The sequence below is a fragment of the Grammomys surdaster genome, unplaced genomic scaffold (assembly GCF_004785775.1).
Source record: "Grammomys surdaster isolate TR1022 unplaced genomic scaffold, NIH_TR_1.0 174, whole genome shotgun sequence".
NCBI classification, from domain to species: domain Eukaryota; kingdom Metazoa; phylum Chordata; class Mammalia; order Rodentia; family Muridae; genus Grammomys; species Grammomys surdaster.
Genome location: NW_021604622.1, coordinates 4,385,102 through 4,399,633, shown reverse-complemented (window position 1 = coordinate 4,399,633; position 14,532 = coordinate 4,385,102). Strand labels below are relative to the sequence as shown.

At 42.4% G+C, this 14,532-nt stretch overlaps 1 protein-coding gene across 1 annotated transcript in view; it reads left to right on the top strand.

Moving 5' to 3' along the window:
* The window catches only part of Slc1a3 (solute carrier family 1 member 3), a 76,775-nt gene that overhangs the window by 18,348 nt on the left and 43,895 nt on the right, over positions 1-14,532 (top strand). The window contains exon 3 of the mRNA XM_028767554.1: positions 5,890-6,027. Within this exon, the coding sequence (XP_028623387.1) occupies positions 5,890-6,027 (138 nt within the window). The remainder of the gene's footprint in view (positions 1-5,889; positions 6,028-14,532) is intronic.

Genomic DNA, 14,532 nt, shown 5'->3' with positions numbered 1-14,532 from the left:
GGAAGGAGAGAGACAGAAAAGAAAGGAAAAGAAAAAAAATGGCAGTTTTCCCATTCAGAGCATTTCCTCATGATCTGGTGCTGATAGGATAGCAGCAGACCTACAACTGAAACTGGCCAGGAGCAGAAAACTGAAGAAAAAAATGCCTTTGCTTCTCACTGAACATATGAGGGGGGGGGGGGGGGGGGGAGCTTCCTTAAGCAAAAGCATCTTAGCACCTTTCTTCCACATAAGCACTAGAACTTCTTAGAATTAGTTAACCTGAACAGTCTGTTTACTCCTAAGTGTTCCGCTTTGAAAGAGAACTAAAAGCTGCTCAAACACAGTCTGATAACGTAGGCTCCTTAACCCAGCAGTGTGACTAGGAGAGGCCAGACAGTGAGAGGTTGATGCTGTGCAGTGGACAGCCTGGGTGCCACGGGCCCTTCAGTTGCTCATTGCGGGTTTTAGGCAGACACCTTCACCCTCTCTAATCCCGCCAAAGTGCTACTGTCGACCAGCTGTGGAGTGGTGGCACTTGACCTGCCTGCTCAGTGGCTCTTGGTCTTTCTGATGTGTAAACTAATAGTCCTGGCCTCAACAGTAGCTTCGAGACCTTGCCTCCCAATGTAGGAGTCAGAGGGGATGGAGGACACCAGAATAAGGTCCTCTGAATCAGCTAATCAATGCACATAGGAACTCAATAGAGACTGAAGCAGCAAACAGAAGGACTACGAAGGTGTGCACCAGGTCCTCTGTGTATCCTTCCTCCCCCTCTTCAGCAGGGCTCCCCAAGCTCCATCTTATGTTTGACTGTGGGTCTCTGAATCTTTTTCCTCTCTAATGGCAACTGGGCTAGACACCATAAGTATAGCAGAATATTGTTAGGAATCATTTCATTGACTTTTTTTTTCTATTCATGTTTAGCCAAACTCTAGGTATCTGGGCTATCCAGTCTCTCAGTCCTGGCCCTCCAGGAAGTGTCAGGGGTGGGCTCCTTCTCATGGTATAGATCTCAAGCTGAACCAGGGATCAGTCATTGGTTGGTCACCTTCATACCCTGGCACATCTTGCAGGCAGGATAAATTACAAGTCAAAGGTTTTGTGGCTGTGTTGGTGTCCCCATCCCTCTACTGGAAGTCTTGAATCATTATAAGAGATGGCCGGGTCGGGCTCCTTACGCCCCATTGTTGAGAGTCTTAGTTACGGTTCACACTCATAGATCCCCGGGAGTTCCCATTGCTCTAGGTTTCTAGCTCATCCCAGAGATACCTTCCCTCTCCCCGCAAATCCAGTTGTCTCTCCCAGTACTTGCTCCTCCTGTCCTTCCCCAACTTGATCTCTTCTCTTCCCATCCCCATCCCATACCCATCCAGTCCCTTCCCTCTGTCTACATACTATGTCTGTTCTATGTCCCCTTTATATTGAGATTCATGAGTTCCCCACTTCCTGCAAAACACACACACACACATACACACACACTTGATACTTAGTTTCTCTGTGTCTGTGGATTGTAACATGGTTATCCTTTACTTTATGGCTAATACCTACCTATAAGTGAGTATATACCATGCTTAAGACAGGCTATTTTGTTTAAATAAAATCATTTAGTTACTTGAACCGTTTCTTTAAAAGGAGGATTTACTTAGGTAAACATGGTGGCACATGTCTGTGATCTTAGCACTTGGGAGGCTGAGACAATAGAATCACAAGTTCAGGGCGAGCCTTGCCTACATATCGAGTTTCAAACTAGCCTGTGCTACCTAGCAACATGGTCTTAAAAAAAAAGAGAGAGAGACAGATGAGAAAAAGCAGATGAAAAGATTAGTGTTCCACAGTGTGCTGGTGCTCTTGTGACATCTCTGGACCACCCAACATTACTGAAGGCTGTGAGCAGTATGCTACTTAAAAGATACTGAGAACCAGGAGGATATAGTTGTCTGAACTACCCTCAGCCACAGGCTACAAAGATGTATTTGCATTGGAGGGACTCTTAACCAACATAGAATAGGAAAAGCACTGCCTGGTGTTCGAAGACTCGCAGGTCAACCACTGATCAGTTAACTGACTTCTTAGCATCATTTTATTGATTTTAAAATAGACATGCTAATATCTATCTAATAAAGTTGTAATGAGGGTTAAAGACTACTATTAACACATAATAAGGGCTCAACAAATACCCCCATCCCCAATATGAGCTTCTCTTTCCCAAGGGTAGAAATGGCTCACTTGGCGAAGCAGGGATAGTAAACACAAAATCTAATCCAGGACAGATCTAATTTTCATTGTGTTTCCATCCTATCCAACTTCACTCTTCAAAGCATCGGTCCTGAAGCTACTCCCTTACAAACGAATGCTGCTTCACCTCTGCTGCTCCCAGATGAAGAAAGAGCTTTTAGATGCAGATTGTAGGGCCAAGATTGTAGTTGTAGTTCACAGTGCATACCTCGAATGTGTGAGGCCCTAGTTAAATCCTCAGCACTGGGCGGGGGGGGGGGATTTTTTTCAATGAGATTTTTAAAAGGCCTTATATCACAGAGATGAGTGTACATCCATATTTGTTGCTGTAATATTCTCAATAGGAAATGAGAATGGAACCAATCTAGATATCCATCAACAACAGATGAATTAAGAGAATATGGTATATACACACAATGGGACTATATTCATTCATAAAGAGTAATGAAATTATACTTTCAGGAAAATGGATGGAAGCAAAATTGTGTTAAGTATAATATGCCAGATTTAGAAAGACAAATTTCATGGTTTTTCTAATATGTGAAACTGAGGTGTGTGTGTGTGTGTGTGTGTGTGTGTGTGTGTGTGTGTGTGTGTGTATGCTCACACTTACACTGTGAGTCTAGAGATCATGAAGCTAGAAAAGGGATCAGGAGAGGAAGGAAGAGATCTTCAGAGTCCAAAGGGGAGAAGAGAGGGAAGTGGAATAAAAAAGCAGAAGGCAGTGATACTCAAGGGAAACAGGGAACTGGTCAGGGCAGGACTGGAGATACCGAGCAGGTAGTGAAGGAAATGATAGTATATGTCAAAGTGCCAAACTGAACCTGTTACTCGGTATTCTAACCCACAAAGAATCTGAGGCACCTTCTATACTTAGAGAAGGGAGGAGATGTCAGGGGCAGCCCTGCTCACACACTGAAGGCCTAAAATCAGCCATAGGCCTAAAATTAGCAATAGGCCTGTTGTGCATGTATGCTAACACCAAGTCTTGGGTCTCAGTAGAAAAACATTGAAACAGATGGCTACAGACAGGCAGCTTTTGTGGAAATTTACAAGCCTGAGTGGTCATGGATCTTGTAAATAGGTAGCCTTGGCAGACAATACCAACTTAGATGGGGACAGGTGGGCCATGGGCAGAGTCATGGTGACTTGTCCCCTGGACCTTCACCCAGCTGATACCCGGTTCTGAGGATGTCTGTATTCCCCCTGAGCACCCACACTCCATTGTCATTCCCTTCCCCACGTCCTGCCTTTCTGTGTTTATAACCCCTGTGTGAATGAATTACAATTTGAGAAAAAATAAATTATTAAAAAAAAAAAAAAAAGAATCTGAGGCATACTCCAGAAGAGCTGATGTCCGGGCTCCACTGCCCAGCAGGACCAGTCTGTTGGCTATAAGGAGACACGAGGTATCTTAGTCATGGTTTCTATTCCTACAAAAACACCATAACCAAGAAGCAAATTGGGGAGGAAAGGATTTATTCAGCTTACACTTCCACATTGCTGTTCATCATCAAAGAAAGTCAAGACTGGAACTCACACAGGGCAGGAAGCAGGAGCTGATGCAGAGGCTATTGAGGGATGTTACTGGCTTGCTTCCCCTAGCTTGCTCATCTTGCTTTCTTATAGAATCCAGGACTATCAGCCCAGGGATGACACCACCCTTAATGGGCCCTTCCTCCTTGATCATTAATTGAGAAAATGCCTTACAGCTGGATCTCATGGAGGCATTTCCTCAAGGGAGGCTCGTTCCTTTGTGATAACTCTAGATTGTGTCAAATTGACACACAAAACCAGCCGGTACACGTAGCATATCACCTCATGAGACATTGTCTCCCTGGGTATCTTTCTGTGCACTGTTCAATAGCTACTAGGCAGTTAGGAGAACGAAGGGACTTTGTCAGTTGCACACTGCCTATGTATGAAATTACGTATCAGAACATTCTAGAAATAAGCTCACTATGGAGGGCTAACAGAGTTTATCATGAGAGGCAGAAAGTGTTAGAGATGAGTGAAAACATGAGACCTGAATGGAAATTCTGTGGCCTGAAGTCCTAGCTCTGCCACCTGGGTATACTTGACTTTGGACAAATTTTCCATTCACTGGGATCAAGTATCTCCATCAGTAAACTGTGAGATAGCATCTGCATCCTGCAGTTGTTATGGGGGTTAAATTGCTAGCAGGAGTAAAAGTACTGGCAATGCCTGACTTACAGTAAGAGCTCAGGGAACTTCAATTATCTTCTTCTTATTTAAGTGGTCGAGCCAAGGCAGGCAGCTTCTGCTCCCAGCTGTCTGTATTTTCCAAATCTGCTTTCCTCTCTTGCCTATTATTCTTACACTTCCCGAGACCCTGGTCAACTGGACTTTCTAGTCACATACATCGAGGTGCTTTTTATTACATCATCTCTGTCTACAGCTGAAGAATGGGTAGCCGTGGTTACTGAGACCCAAGAACTGAAATTGGAGTTGCTGTGGAGGTTGAGACGAACTTTGTGTTCCATTTCTTAAGACAGAGAAGCCATTTCATAAGAAGTTGGGAAAGTTTAGTTTCCGTAAGGACTTCTTGCATTCCTAGGAAAACCTTGGGTTCACTCCTCCCCTTTCCCGCCCCTGACCTCTGGCTGTTTAAAAAGTATCTCAATATTAGGTATCTTATGTTCTCTATAATTTGTTCAGGCTTTTTAAAAAGTGAAATCTCAACACAAGGCAAATGTTTGAAAGTATTTGCAGTTTTGAAATGACTAAATTCCCTTGGGCAAGGAAAGTAAGCTGGAGAAAGAGGAGAGGGAGTGAATTCATTTGATACTGAGATTAATTTCTGGATGTCAGCAGGTGTCATGACTCATCTAGTTTGTGTATGAATTTATTATTCTGAAAGAACATTTCAAAGTTTCTCGACTGAAGGAAAGTTAAGGAGAGAATTACTTTTCTTTCTCTCTACCTACCTCTCATCAAGTTTTCAACTGGAAATTTTTGGGAAAATTTTTTTTTTTGTTGCTCATTTTGAAGTCTTCTCTTGCCAGTGACTAGCAAGTATGTAGAATATAGTTACCAAGGCAATGTCAAGACCCTGCTGTGAGAAAGACAGTGTGGTGTGTACAGACAGGGAGATGCTGAAACAGATCAACAATGTGAGCACCAGGGTTTTTTGGGTTTTGTTGCTGTTGTTGTTGTTGTTGTTGCTGTTGTAAATTGGAAGTTTGCTTTTATAAGTGGTTATGCAGCTCTACAATCTGTTCTTCTGGAACTTTCTCGTGAGGCTTTTTCTTTTCATTACATCTTGCTCAGGACTGCTTGATTTGTCTCCAGATGATACCCTAATCTTCATACCTACACCAAGTCAGGTCAAAACGGGTCCCACTGCATTCAAGTTAGACAGAGACATTTTTCATTTACTCAGCCCAGATAGCCTTTTTTTTTTTTTTTTTTTTTTTTTTTCTGCAAATGCTACTTGAAGGCCTGGACTCAACAAACCCTTCCACATAATGACTGCAAAGACAGATACAGCCCTTGCTCCCAGTGCTGTATAAACATTTGCTGCTTAAATACATTACTCTTGTCAAGCTTGAGTAACCGCCAGCCAGATACTTGCTCATTTTTCAGAGGCTGTCGCCTTAGTTTCCAAAGACTCATTTTTCCCTTCTCTCTCTTTCTCTTCTGTCCCTCCAGGTACTATCCTTGGATTTGCCCTGCGACCATATAAAATGAGCTACCGGGAGGTCAAGTACTTCTCATTTCCTGGGGAGCTTCTGATGCGGATGCTACAGATGTTGGTCTTACCCCTGATCATCTCCAGTCTCGTCACAGGTACCTGTCATGGACAGATTTTGCTGCGTGTTTTCTTTTTCTTTCTTTTTGTTTCTTTTCTTTTTTTTTAAAGTGTGCTTATTGCAAAAGATTGCTTAGAAAAGTCAATGCTTTAGATTTCTGCTGGATGCATGCTCTATTCTTGAAAAAAAATAAGAAAAATCCCTTGGAAATGATGGAAAGAAGGCTTTGCTAATGCATGGATGATTATGAACTCTCGTATTTTTTGCCAATCACAAGAGGAAATGGATTTAAACAGCCACGTAATCTGGTCTGCCTCACCGTGAACGAGGGGCCCTGCTAAACACCACACAAACAGCCTTTCTCTGACCACAGTGATGTAGTTGACAACAGCGTACAACAGGTCTGTTTTCTCACCCTCTTATCCCACCCAGATAACATCTGGTTGGACAGCCTATTAGCTATTGATGCAAGAATGCTTGTTCTCAGAGCCACCAGGACATGAGCGGGAGCCTTCTTGGAAGCCTCATCAAGAGGTAATGCCACAACACACCAACTCTGCTGCCACGACACTTATCTTTTCCTGGTGTACCCGCATGATTTCATTTCCTTCTCCAGTTTCCCCATCTTGCCCCCATTACCTTTTATACTGGTGGGAGAACGGGGAGGGGGTTGGGACATATCCCCATCGGCTAGTCTGTCCACAGACACTTTGAGTTTTAGCTAGCAGAAGCTTCACAGGGTAGGATCTCTTTACTGTGACAATGAAGCCGCAGCTTACTCCTGCACGGGTGCAGGTTGAAGAGTCATTAGCTGTATGGTTGACAAATATAAACGAGGCAAGAAGTTGCAGGAAAAAAAAAATGATACTAGCCATTCCTTCCCACCCACTCTTCTCTTCCCCCACCGTACATCTCTGACCTGGAGGATTTCCATAAACATTTCCCCAGCAGGATGGTTTCTGAGTTTATAGCTAAAGCTCCAGACCTCAGGTACTACTGACCCTGGCCTCTTTTTATACCTAGTGGTTGTCCTTGGGCACCGCTGAGCAAGCTGCATCTCTCTCCCTCTTTCCATGGGTTTTCAAAGAGAGAATCCCTCAAGCTTTCTGTGTAACAAGAACTTCACAGAGCAACTGGAAGGTCATAGGGCAGCATTCTCTGACTACCACATGCCTTAGAGGGCTAGCCTTTACATGCATGGAAACTATGCCAGAGTGCTCCTCAGTGCCTTGCAGATCTGAGCTGGCTTCCACTTGTCCAGGGCCTTAAACAAGTAATTGCATGTCCTCCACAAGCTCAGTTTGGAGGATAAACAGCCCACAAACCAGTCCTCTCATCCTTTGGGGTACCTGTCTACAAAACTAGACTGGTCAGTGGCTGACTCTACAATTCTTTATTAAACATTTTTCTCTAAAGGGGAACTCTTCGCATAAATCACTTATAAGTCAGAGCTGGTATCCAATATTTTACTGAGTGATAACAGTGAGTCCCTCTACGTCATCACTAGCAGCTAATGTCTAGGCTGAGAATATACTCTTCCTCTGGACACACTCAGAGAGTGTCCAGATTCCTTTCTGCTGTCCCTTCTATAGTGGAACCGGTTTCTGCTTTCTCACAGTTGTGCTGAAAAACTTTGGGGGTGGGTGGACATACCCAGAAACCCCTTGTGCAACACAGAGAAAAACATTGTTTCACTTGAGAAACAGCTTTAGTTGGCCTCTCCCCTGAAGTAGAATCCCCTTGTGTTTTAGATACTTAATAATCAACTTTATTAAAAGAACAAGAGCTTTGGTTGGATAATTTTTCAGACAAAAAAAAAAATTACAATGATCTGATCCCTTTCAGTGGTTAAAAAAGAAAGTTTTAGTCAAATGTTGGGGAAATTAGCAACAATTATAATATGGCTGTTAAAAAAACCAAACAGAATGACAAGTTGCAAGCAACCAATATAAAGTGAATACACAACATAACCTAGCTGCAAGTTGGGAGTGGTCACATGGAACCATGAAGGGAATTTTATCTCTTATTCAGGACTGGGTCAAGGAAAGGGCCCAGGGGCAGAGTTTAGCTGAGCCAAAGCTGTTTTTACAGTGTTCATCTCCAAGGATTAAGCCCCAGGCTACACAGTAACTCAGATACTTACGAGCAATTAAAATGACTGATTGACTCACTGAGACTTTCCTTTGTGGTTTTAAATACTAAACATTCAAAAAGTGGGAACATAGAGGAGGAAATATTTGCAAATTACACAGACCCCCACAGACCCCCAAGAGGATCCCTGGGCGTACTGGGTCGTACTGGGAGATGTTACTGGGGAAATGTGTTGCCCTGGGAGCTCCATTCTTCAAGAATTTAAAAAAAAAAAAAAAAAAAAGCAGTTCCCAAAGCTCACAGTCACCAAGTGGGTGACGTGTACACATGAAGATGCCCTCTCAGGCTACTTTATGTTTTCCTACTTTGATAGTCATGGATACAGGGAAATAGTTTTCTGCAACAGGAGAGAGAGAGAGGGAGGGAGGGAAGACGTGAGAAATATAAAATTAATCAGCTTCAATGAGTTGCTACTATGTGTCCACGAGAAGGGAACATGGCCCATGTTCAAGAGAATTTAGTTATCCAAGGTTTGAAGAGAGCTTCCCAAGTTGTCAGTTTTGATACAATTCACAAAACAGGACAGTGTAGCCAACCAAAGGACATCTCCTGGTTCAGTCAACTCTTGGAATAATAGTGTCAAAGCATAGGTTTGGTTGTTGGTGCTACTGCTTTTGAGAATCCCCCCTCCCCCAACCCCACCCCCGGTCTGGACCTCTATCAGGCTTTTACTGTTTTTTATGTTATCTGATTCACCCACTGGTAACCCTAAACCAAACACAGTTCACCTCCTGTGGAACTGGCTACCAGACACCTTGTTCATTACTGTTAAACCGTGATTGGGAAGGTTTTCTGCTCCATCTTCTGAGTGTGGTCCTAAGTGTTCTGTTTTGTATCAAACAAGAGCATCATAGTCAGAAATCAGAGGTCACAAGGCCACGTGAGAAGTTCTCCTGTGGGAAAAATGCTTCATACCTTAATTCTCTCAAGTTCAAAAGCTTTGAGAGTTCTGTGGAGATAGAAACTAAGTTGAATAAAATCAATATTGTATTTAGTTTTCAAAGATTCTAGAGACTATACTGTAACACATAGAAGTACTAAATTCATGCTTTATTTCTTAATATTTGTTTCTTGGTTTGTTGTGGTGCTAGTCATCAAAAGTTAGTACCTTGTACATGCTGGGCAAATACTCTCTCATTCTCCCACTGAGCTACATTCCCAGACCAACTTAAAGAGCTGTGCAACAGATTTTTGTACTTGAAACACTTGTATTTGGGAGCCGAGGCATTAAAGCGCCGTGAGGCACATTCTTGTCCTGAGTTGAAATCCAGTCTTCCCAAACATCCCTGGTGTGTATTAGCATTCCAGAAGCTCCAGGGAGAACCTGGGAGGAAGCCCACTGGCTACATTTGTACTCAAGTACCTTCCCCCCACCCTTTCTTGAACAAGAAGAATAGGTCTATGCCAACACCCCACATAATAAAACAAGACTCTGGCACCATTTTCTATTGGTTTGGTCAGGATAAGCAGCCAAACTAGCTATTTCATGCCAGAAATATGAGTTGGTTTGGCCGGCTTAGACTGATTTAATGCACAGGATAATAATTAAATGCCATGTCTGGTTATATTGAGGGGATATAGCTAGCTAGCTTTACTCCTGAATCTTTTTTCAAAAATTGGTGCTTTCTTGTGTTCTCGTTCTAAGTGTGCATCTTCCTGCGATCAGTCAGCATAGGAACACTTTACAGTCAGCCTCAGTTTTCTGTAAGGGAAAGACTTTTGGCAGACAGTCTCTCATGGAACATAGAGTAAGAGAAAGAGATGAGGGAGGTGTATCAGGCACGTTTATGAGAGCAGTAGTTTGAAGCCTATGTTGGGGCATACCAGAGGTTGGATCACAAAATAGATGAAGTTCATCTTGTTACATTCATTCATTCATTCATTCGCAGTTTCAGTCTATGTCAGATACTCAGCTGGGCACTGGAAGTTGCCTGAATATAAAGAGAAAGGCCCTAAGTTGACGTACATGGGGTTCATTGTGTACATCTACTTATATGGAGAGAGACTCCCCAAATTCCTCAACTCACAGAGGAACATACATGAGCAAATTCTCAGAAAACCAAATTTCACTGGTTCTCTCCAAGCCCCAAAAGGAAGAGGCAGTTTGGTTGATTTTTTTTTTAATTTTTTTTTTTGGCAATTTCATGTATATATACAATGTATTTAAATCATTTTGTAACATATGTAATAATTATACATTTAAATCACCCTCCCCTTGGTTCACTTTTTAGACCATGATTCCAAATCTGAGTCTCTTCATTTGAGGTATCTCCCACCTGATGTCAACTGCTCTAGAGTTTACCAGCAAAGACGTCATTCATATTCCCCCTTAAACATTTTTTTTAAGTTAACACAATTTTTACATTGCGTCAAATCACTACTAAGAATGGAAAGCCCCCATCCTTTATCTTGTGAGAGTGATAATGAATTATAATGTTATGACATCCGGAATCAACACTGCTGCAGAGACCGTCACTGTCATATTTTAAGAAATAAAAGAGAGAAAATTAGCAGTCCATAAGATGTTAAGGTATACTAACCCTGAGGGCTTTCTCTTTCCTCTAACCCGAAGACTGGGAAGGTAATTTAACAGAACAGCTTTCTCACGTTCTGTCAGATTTCCTATAAAGAGGAAAGTGTTTCTCTTCCTCCAGAACCCTATATTTACCTCTCATTGGGAAATACTGCTGTTCTTCACCCTTGCCTACAGTTTCCCTTCCAAAGTATTGTCCGGCTTCTGCCCAGACACTTCCAGGAACAAGAGATCCTTGGAACTCACTTGTCCTTGTAAAACTAATGGTTCTCTTTGTACCAAAAAAAAAAAAAAAAAAAAAAAAACCCAGCAAGCAAAAATTTAAAGAATACCCATTTGCCTGTAATCCCCTTCCCCATGTAACAGGCTCTCTTGTGGTTAAAAATTACTTAGACATTTTCCTTGCAAACACATAGACCAGTTAGCCCTGTGAGAGGTAAGAACTGACAATGTATAAAGCCAACGAGCCAGAAATGCCAGCAAAGGATTCTTCCAACAGAGAAAATGGAAATGAAATCAGGAAACATCCGGCCTCAAAGTATGACCCTCTGGCTTCAGCATGGTGACACTTCGCAACCAACTAAAATGTCACTTAACACAAGTAATCAAAAACAAAAACCTGAGCTAGACAATTCTTAACTCTTGGGCTTTTGAAACACATGTCAAGTGCCTGCAAAAATGAGAGCCAGGGTCAGTCAAGGGAAATTTAATATTTTGAACTATTGGCTTGCCAAGTATCTGGCATGTGTCTAAGGCCAATTTGAATACTCTGGGCATTTATGGACAAGATCTCAAGGCAGGCTACTCATTTCCATTAGTTGGAATAAAAGGCACCTTCTCTAAAGAGAAGGGTGTGTTTAGATTTCGCTCTCATTTTTAGTAACAAAGATAGTGGGGTGCATTTTGGGGGCTTGGTGTGAGAATTCAGCCTGGCCCCTGGAATGTGCTCTATTAGCGGTAGCTGTCGACAGCAAGAACAGCAACAGCAAGGGCTGTCCACTCCTTGTACACATGGAAACACAACAGCGAGAACAGAGAACTCAACTTCATGGGCTTGTAATTATGGCTGTGGCTTCCACAAGCCTCCTTTGTCTACGATTCTTGCAGCGACCACTCTCCTATTAAAATAAATTAAATAACCCGGAAAGTTAATCCACAAACAGCATGGAGCCAAAGAGAATTCCTCCCTCACCACTGGAGGCGATTGGTTTCTGACCTGCAGCATGAGATTCAATTTCCTTGATCACAGCTGCATAATTCCAAATATTATCGTTGGTTATACAACTTCCCAGGCTTCCCTGAGAAACTCAGCCCATGTAGGGCACCCTGGATTCCATTGGGGGTGAGCGCAGCTCCTACAACAGTCTTCCTGGCTCACCTCTTGGGACAAACTCAGCCTCTACCTTCACATCCAAATCCAACTCACAAGAGACCTAGAAGGAGTCCGGTCATAAAGACGTTTCATCTGAAGCCCACAGGCTGTTCCTAAGCTGTCTCCTAGAAGCTGTTCGCAAATGTGAGAAAGAAGGCTGAACAATTTCTACCTGGAGAAAGAAGTTCTAGGGTAAGAAGAGACCATCCATGGAACTAGGAAACCTCCGGGTTTCCTGCATCAGATATAAAGGAAATAAGTTTATGCGCAGGAGGGGATAGTCATGGAAATCTGGCTGTCACAGAACCGTATTTTTTCAGCGTGACAACTTCACTCAATAAGCAGTTACTAAGGCTTTGGATATGCCAGGTATTTTATTGCCAGGATATAAGGATACCCAAGTGAAGAAAGCAAAGGCCCTGTCCTCCAAGAATTCTTAGTCTGGATTGTGGAGATTAATTCATAGATAGTATTTGGAGGGTAACAGGGACAGGTAGAATAACCCTAGTTGGAGACATTGTAGAGGAGGCACAGTGCTTCTTATATCAATTATGGCAGTCAACACAATCCCCCATAGACATGTCAATATGATATACACAGTCTCTCACCGAGGCTCTCTTACTGGATGATTCTTGGTTGTATCAAGTTGCCGATGACTAACCATCATAACTGTCTTAGGTCCTCTGACATCCTGACCTCACGATCTGAGAAGACTCACTGCCCGATTCAGACTCATCATACCCTGTGGAGGTTGCACTCAGCCCCAAATCACTCTTCCCTCAAGAGTACTTCAATTACTTGGTCAAAAATGGGATCCCAAAATTAATGTTTGCTTAGGGTTGAGAGTAACCATTTATAGTTTCTGTAGCATTGTCCTCTGGTTTCCAGACCTAGGGTTCCCAGTGTTGTCATTTATTTCCGTCCCTAATTAGTTCAGTTGCTCCCTCTTCCAGGAAGCCATCCCTGACTTTCCCCCACCTCTGCTCCAGCATGTTCTATTTCATAGTTACAGTTACTGTGACACCATCTGTCTCCTGTCCTCACAAAGGCTTCGGGAGAGTACTGTGTGTTTGCCCTGTCTGTTGTTTGCATTGCCTAACAAATGATTTCTTGGCAAGGAGAACAGGACCCTTGACAGACTTCCCAAGCCACTGTGCCAGCTTTGTGGTCTACTGCCTGTCTGACAGTTTCCTCTTTCTGTGTTTGAATGCCCTCAGCACTTCACTCTTCCTCCTCGGGTGCTTCACCCTTTGACACAACTTCTTCCACAGTCCAAGTGAAGTCCCCTGACTCCTCCAAGATCCAGCTTAGCCTTCAGTCCTGGCACAAAGTTGTCCTTGCTGGCTCCACCTGAGAGCAAGGATCTTCTCCCTAGAGTAGCTATGGTAGTTAAAGCCATCAAAGCAAATACGCTAGGCTTAGTTTTGGAGTCTAGTGCAGACAAGTACAAGTGAAGGTGCTTCATTTCATTGTTCAAATACTTTGTATGCTTCAAATGATCATGACTAAAAAACAGATAACCTGAATTTTCTAACATTGGAACTGCAATTTGAACACACTGTCTTACGGGTGTGCTACAAACCGGTCTGTCGTTATCTTACGGTTAACTACCTCAGAATATATTGCAAGAATTTCCAAAATTGAAATATACTCATCAATATAGAAAGCAAACCCCTCATGTCAGCATTTCTATACCCCACACTGAGTATTTGTGAAAAATTGGAGGTAGCAGCAGCAGCTCCTGTATTATATTTCTCTCTTTGCTTCTTTTCACCTTAGACTAGAATTTTAGTCATCCTTTGGGACCCAATGCTTAACTATCATATTCATTCCTTTGATTTGAACCCCATCAAAAAATCCAGACTTTAATGTAGCAATGTCTAAGCAAAATAAAAATGCATAAGATTGTTGTGAAAACAACCAAAATGTTTATATCATCTTATCATCACCGGGAGGTGATGCACATAAAACCCTTTTCTATATTAAGAAGAATTTCCCATGGGAATGTGTAACTCCAATGCCATACAGGAACAAAGCTTTATTTTCCATGAATGTAAAGCTATTAAATCTAAGTATGACTGACAGTTTCAGATTTTCCAATACCGTGTAGGTATAATGCGTTGGAGCTGCTGAGTTCCTTTCTGTTAGTATTCAGAAAAACTAGAAGGATAAAGGGATGAAGAAAATGTTATAGTGAAAAAACTCTTAATACCGAAACAATTAGATTTATTACCTTTAATCTATGATTTTTCCTCCTCTGTAGTGGGCACTAGGTATCATTTTGTTTTACCTGAAAGAATTTGCGTATACCTTATGGAGCACAGGTGTTTTGTAGGGGCATGTCTTTCAGCGACTATATCATTTGCCATAAAATAAACATCTGATCTTTAGGGAATGAGATCAGGTCTTTGGGAAGTGCCCTATACATCCATCCAGTAAACACGTCTTCCTTATATGACAGACGTGATTGTATCCAAGTGTGTCAG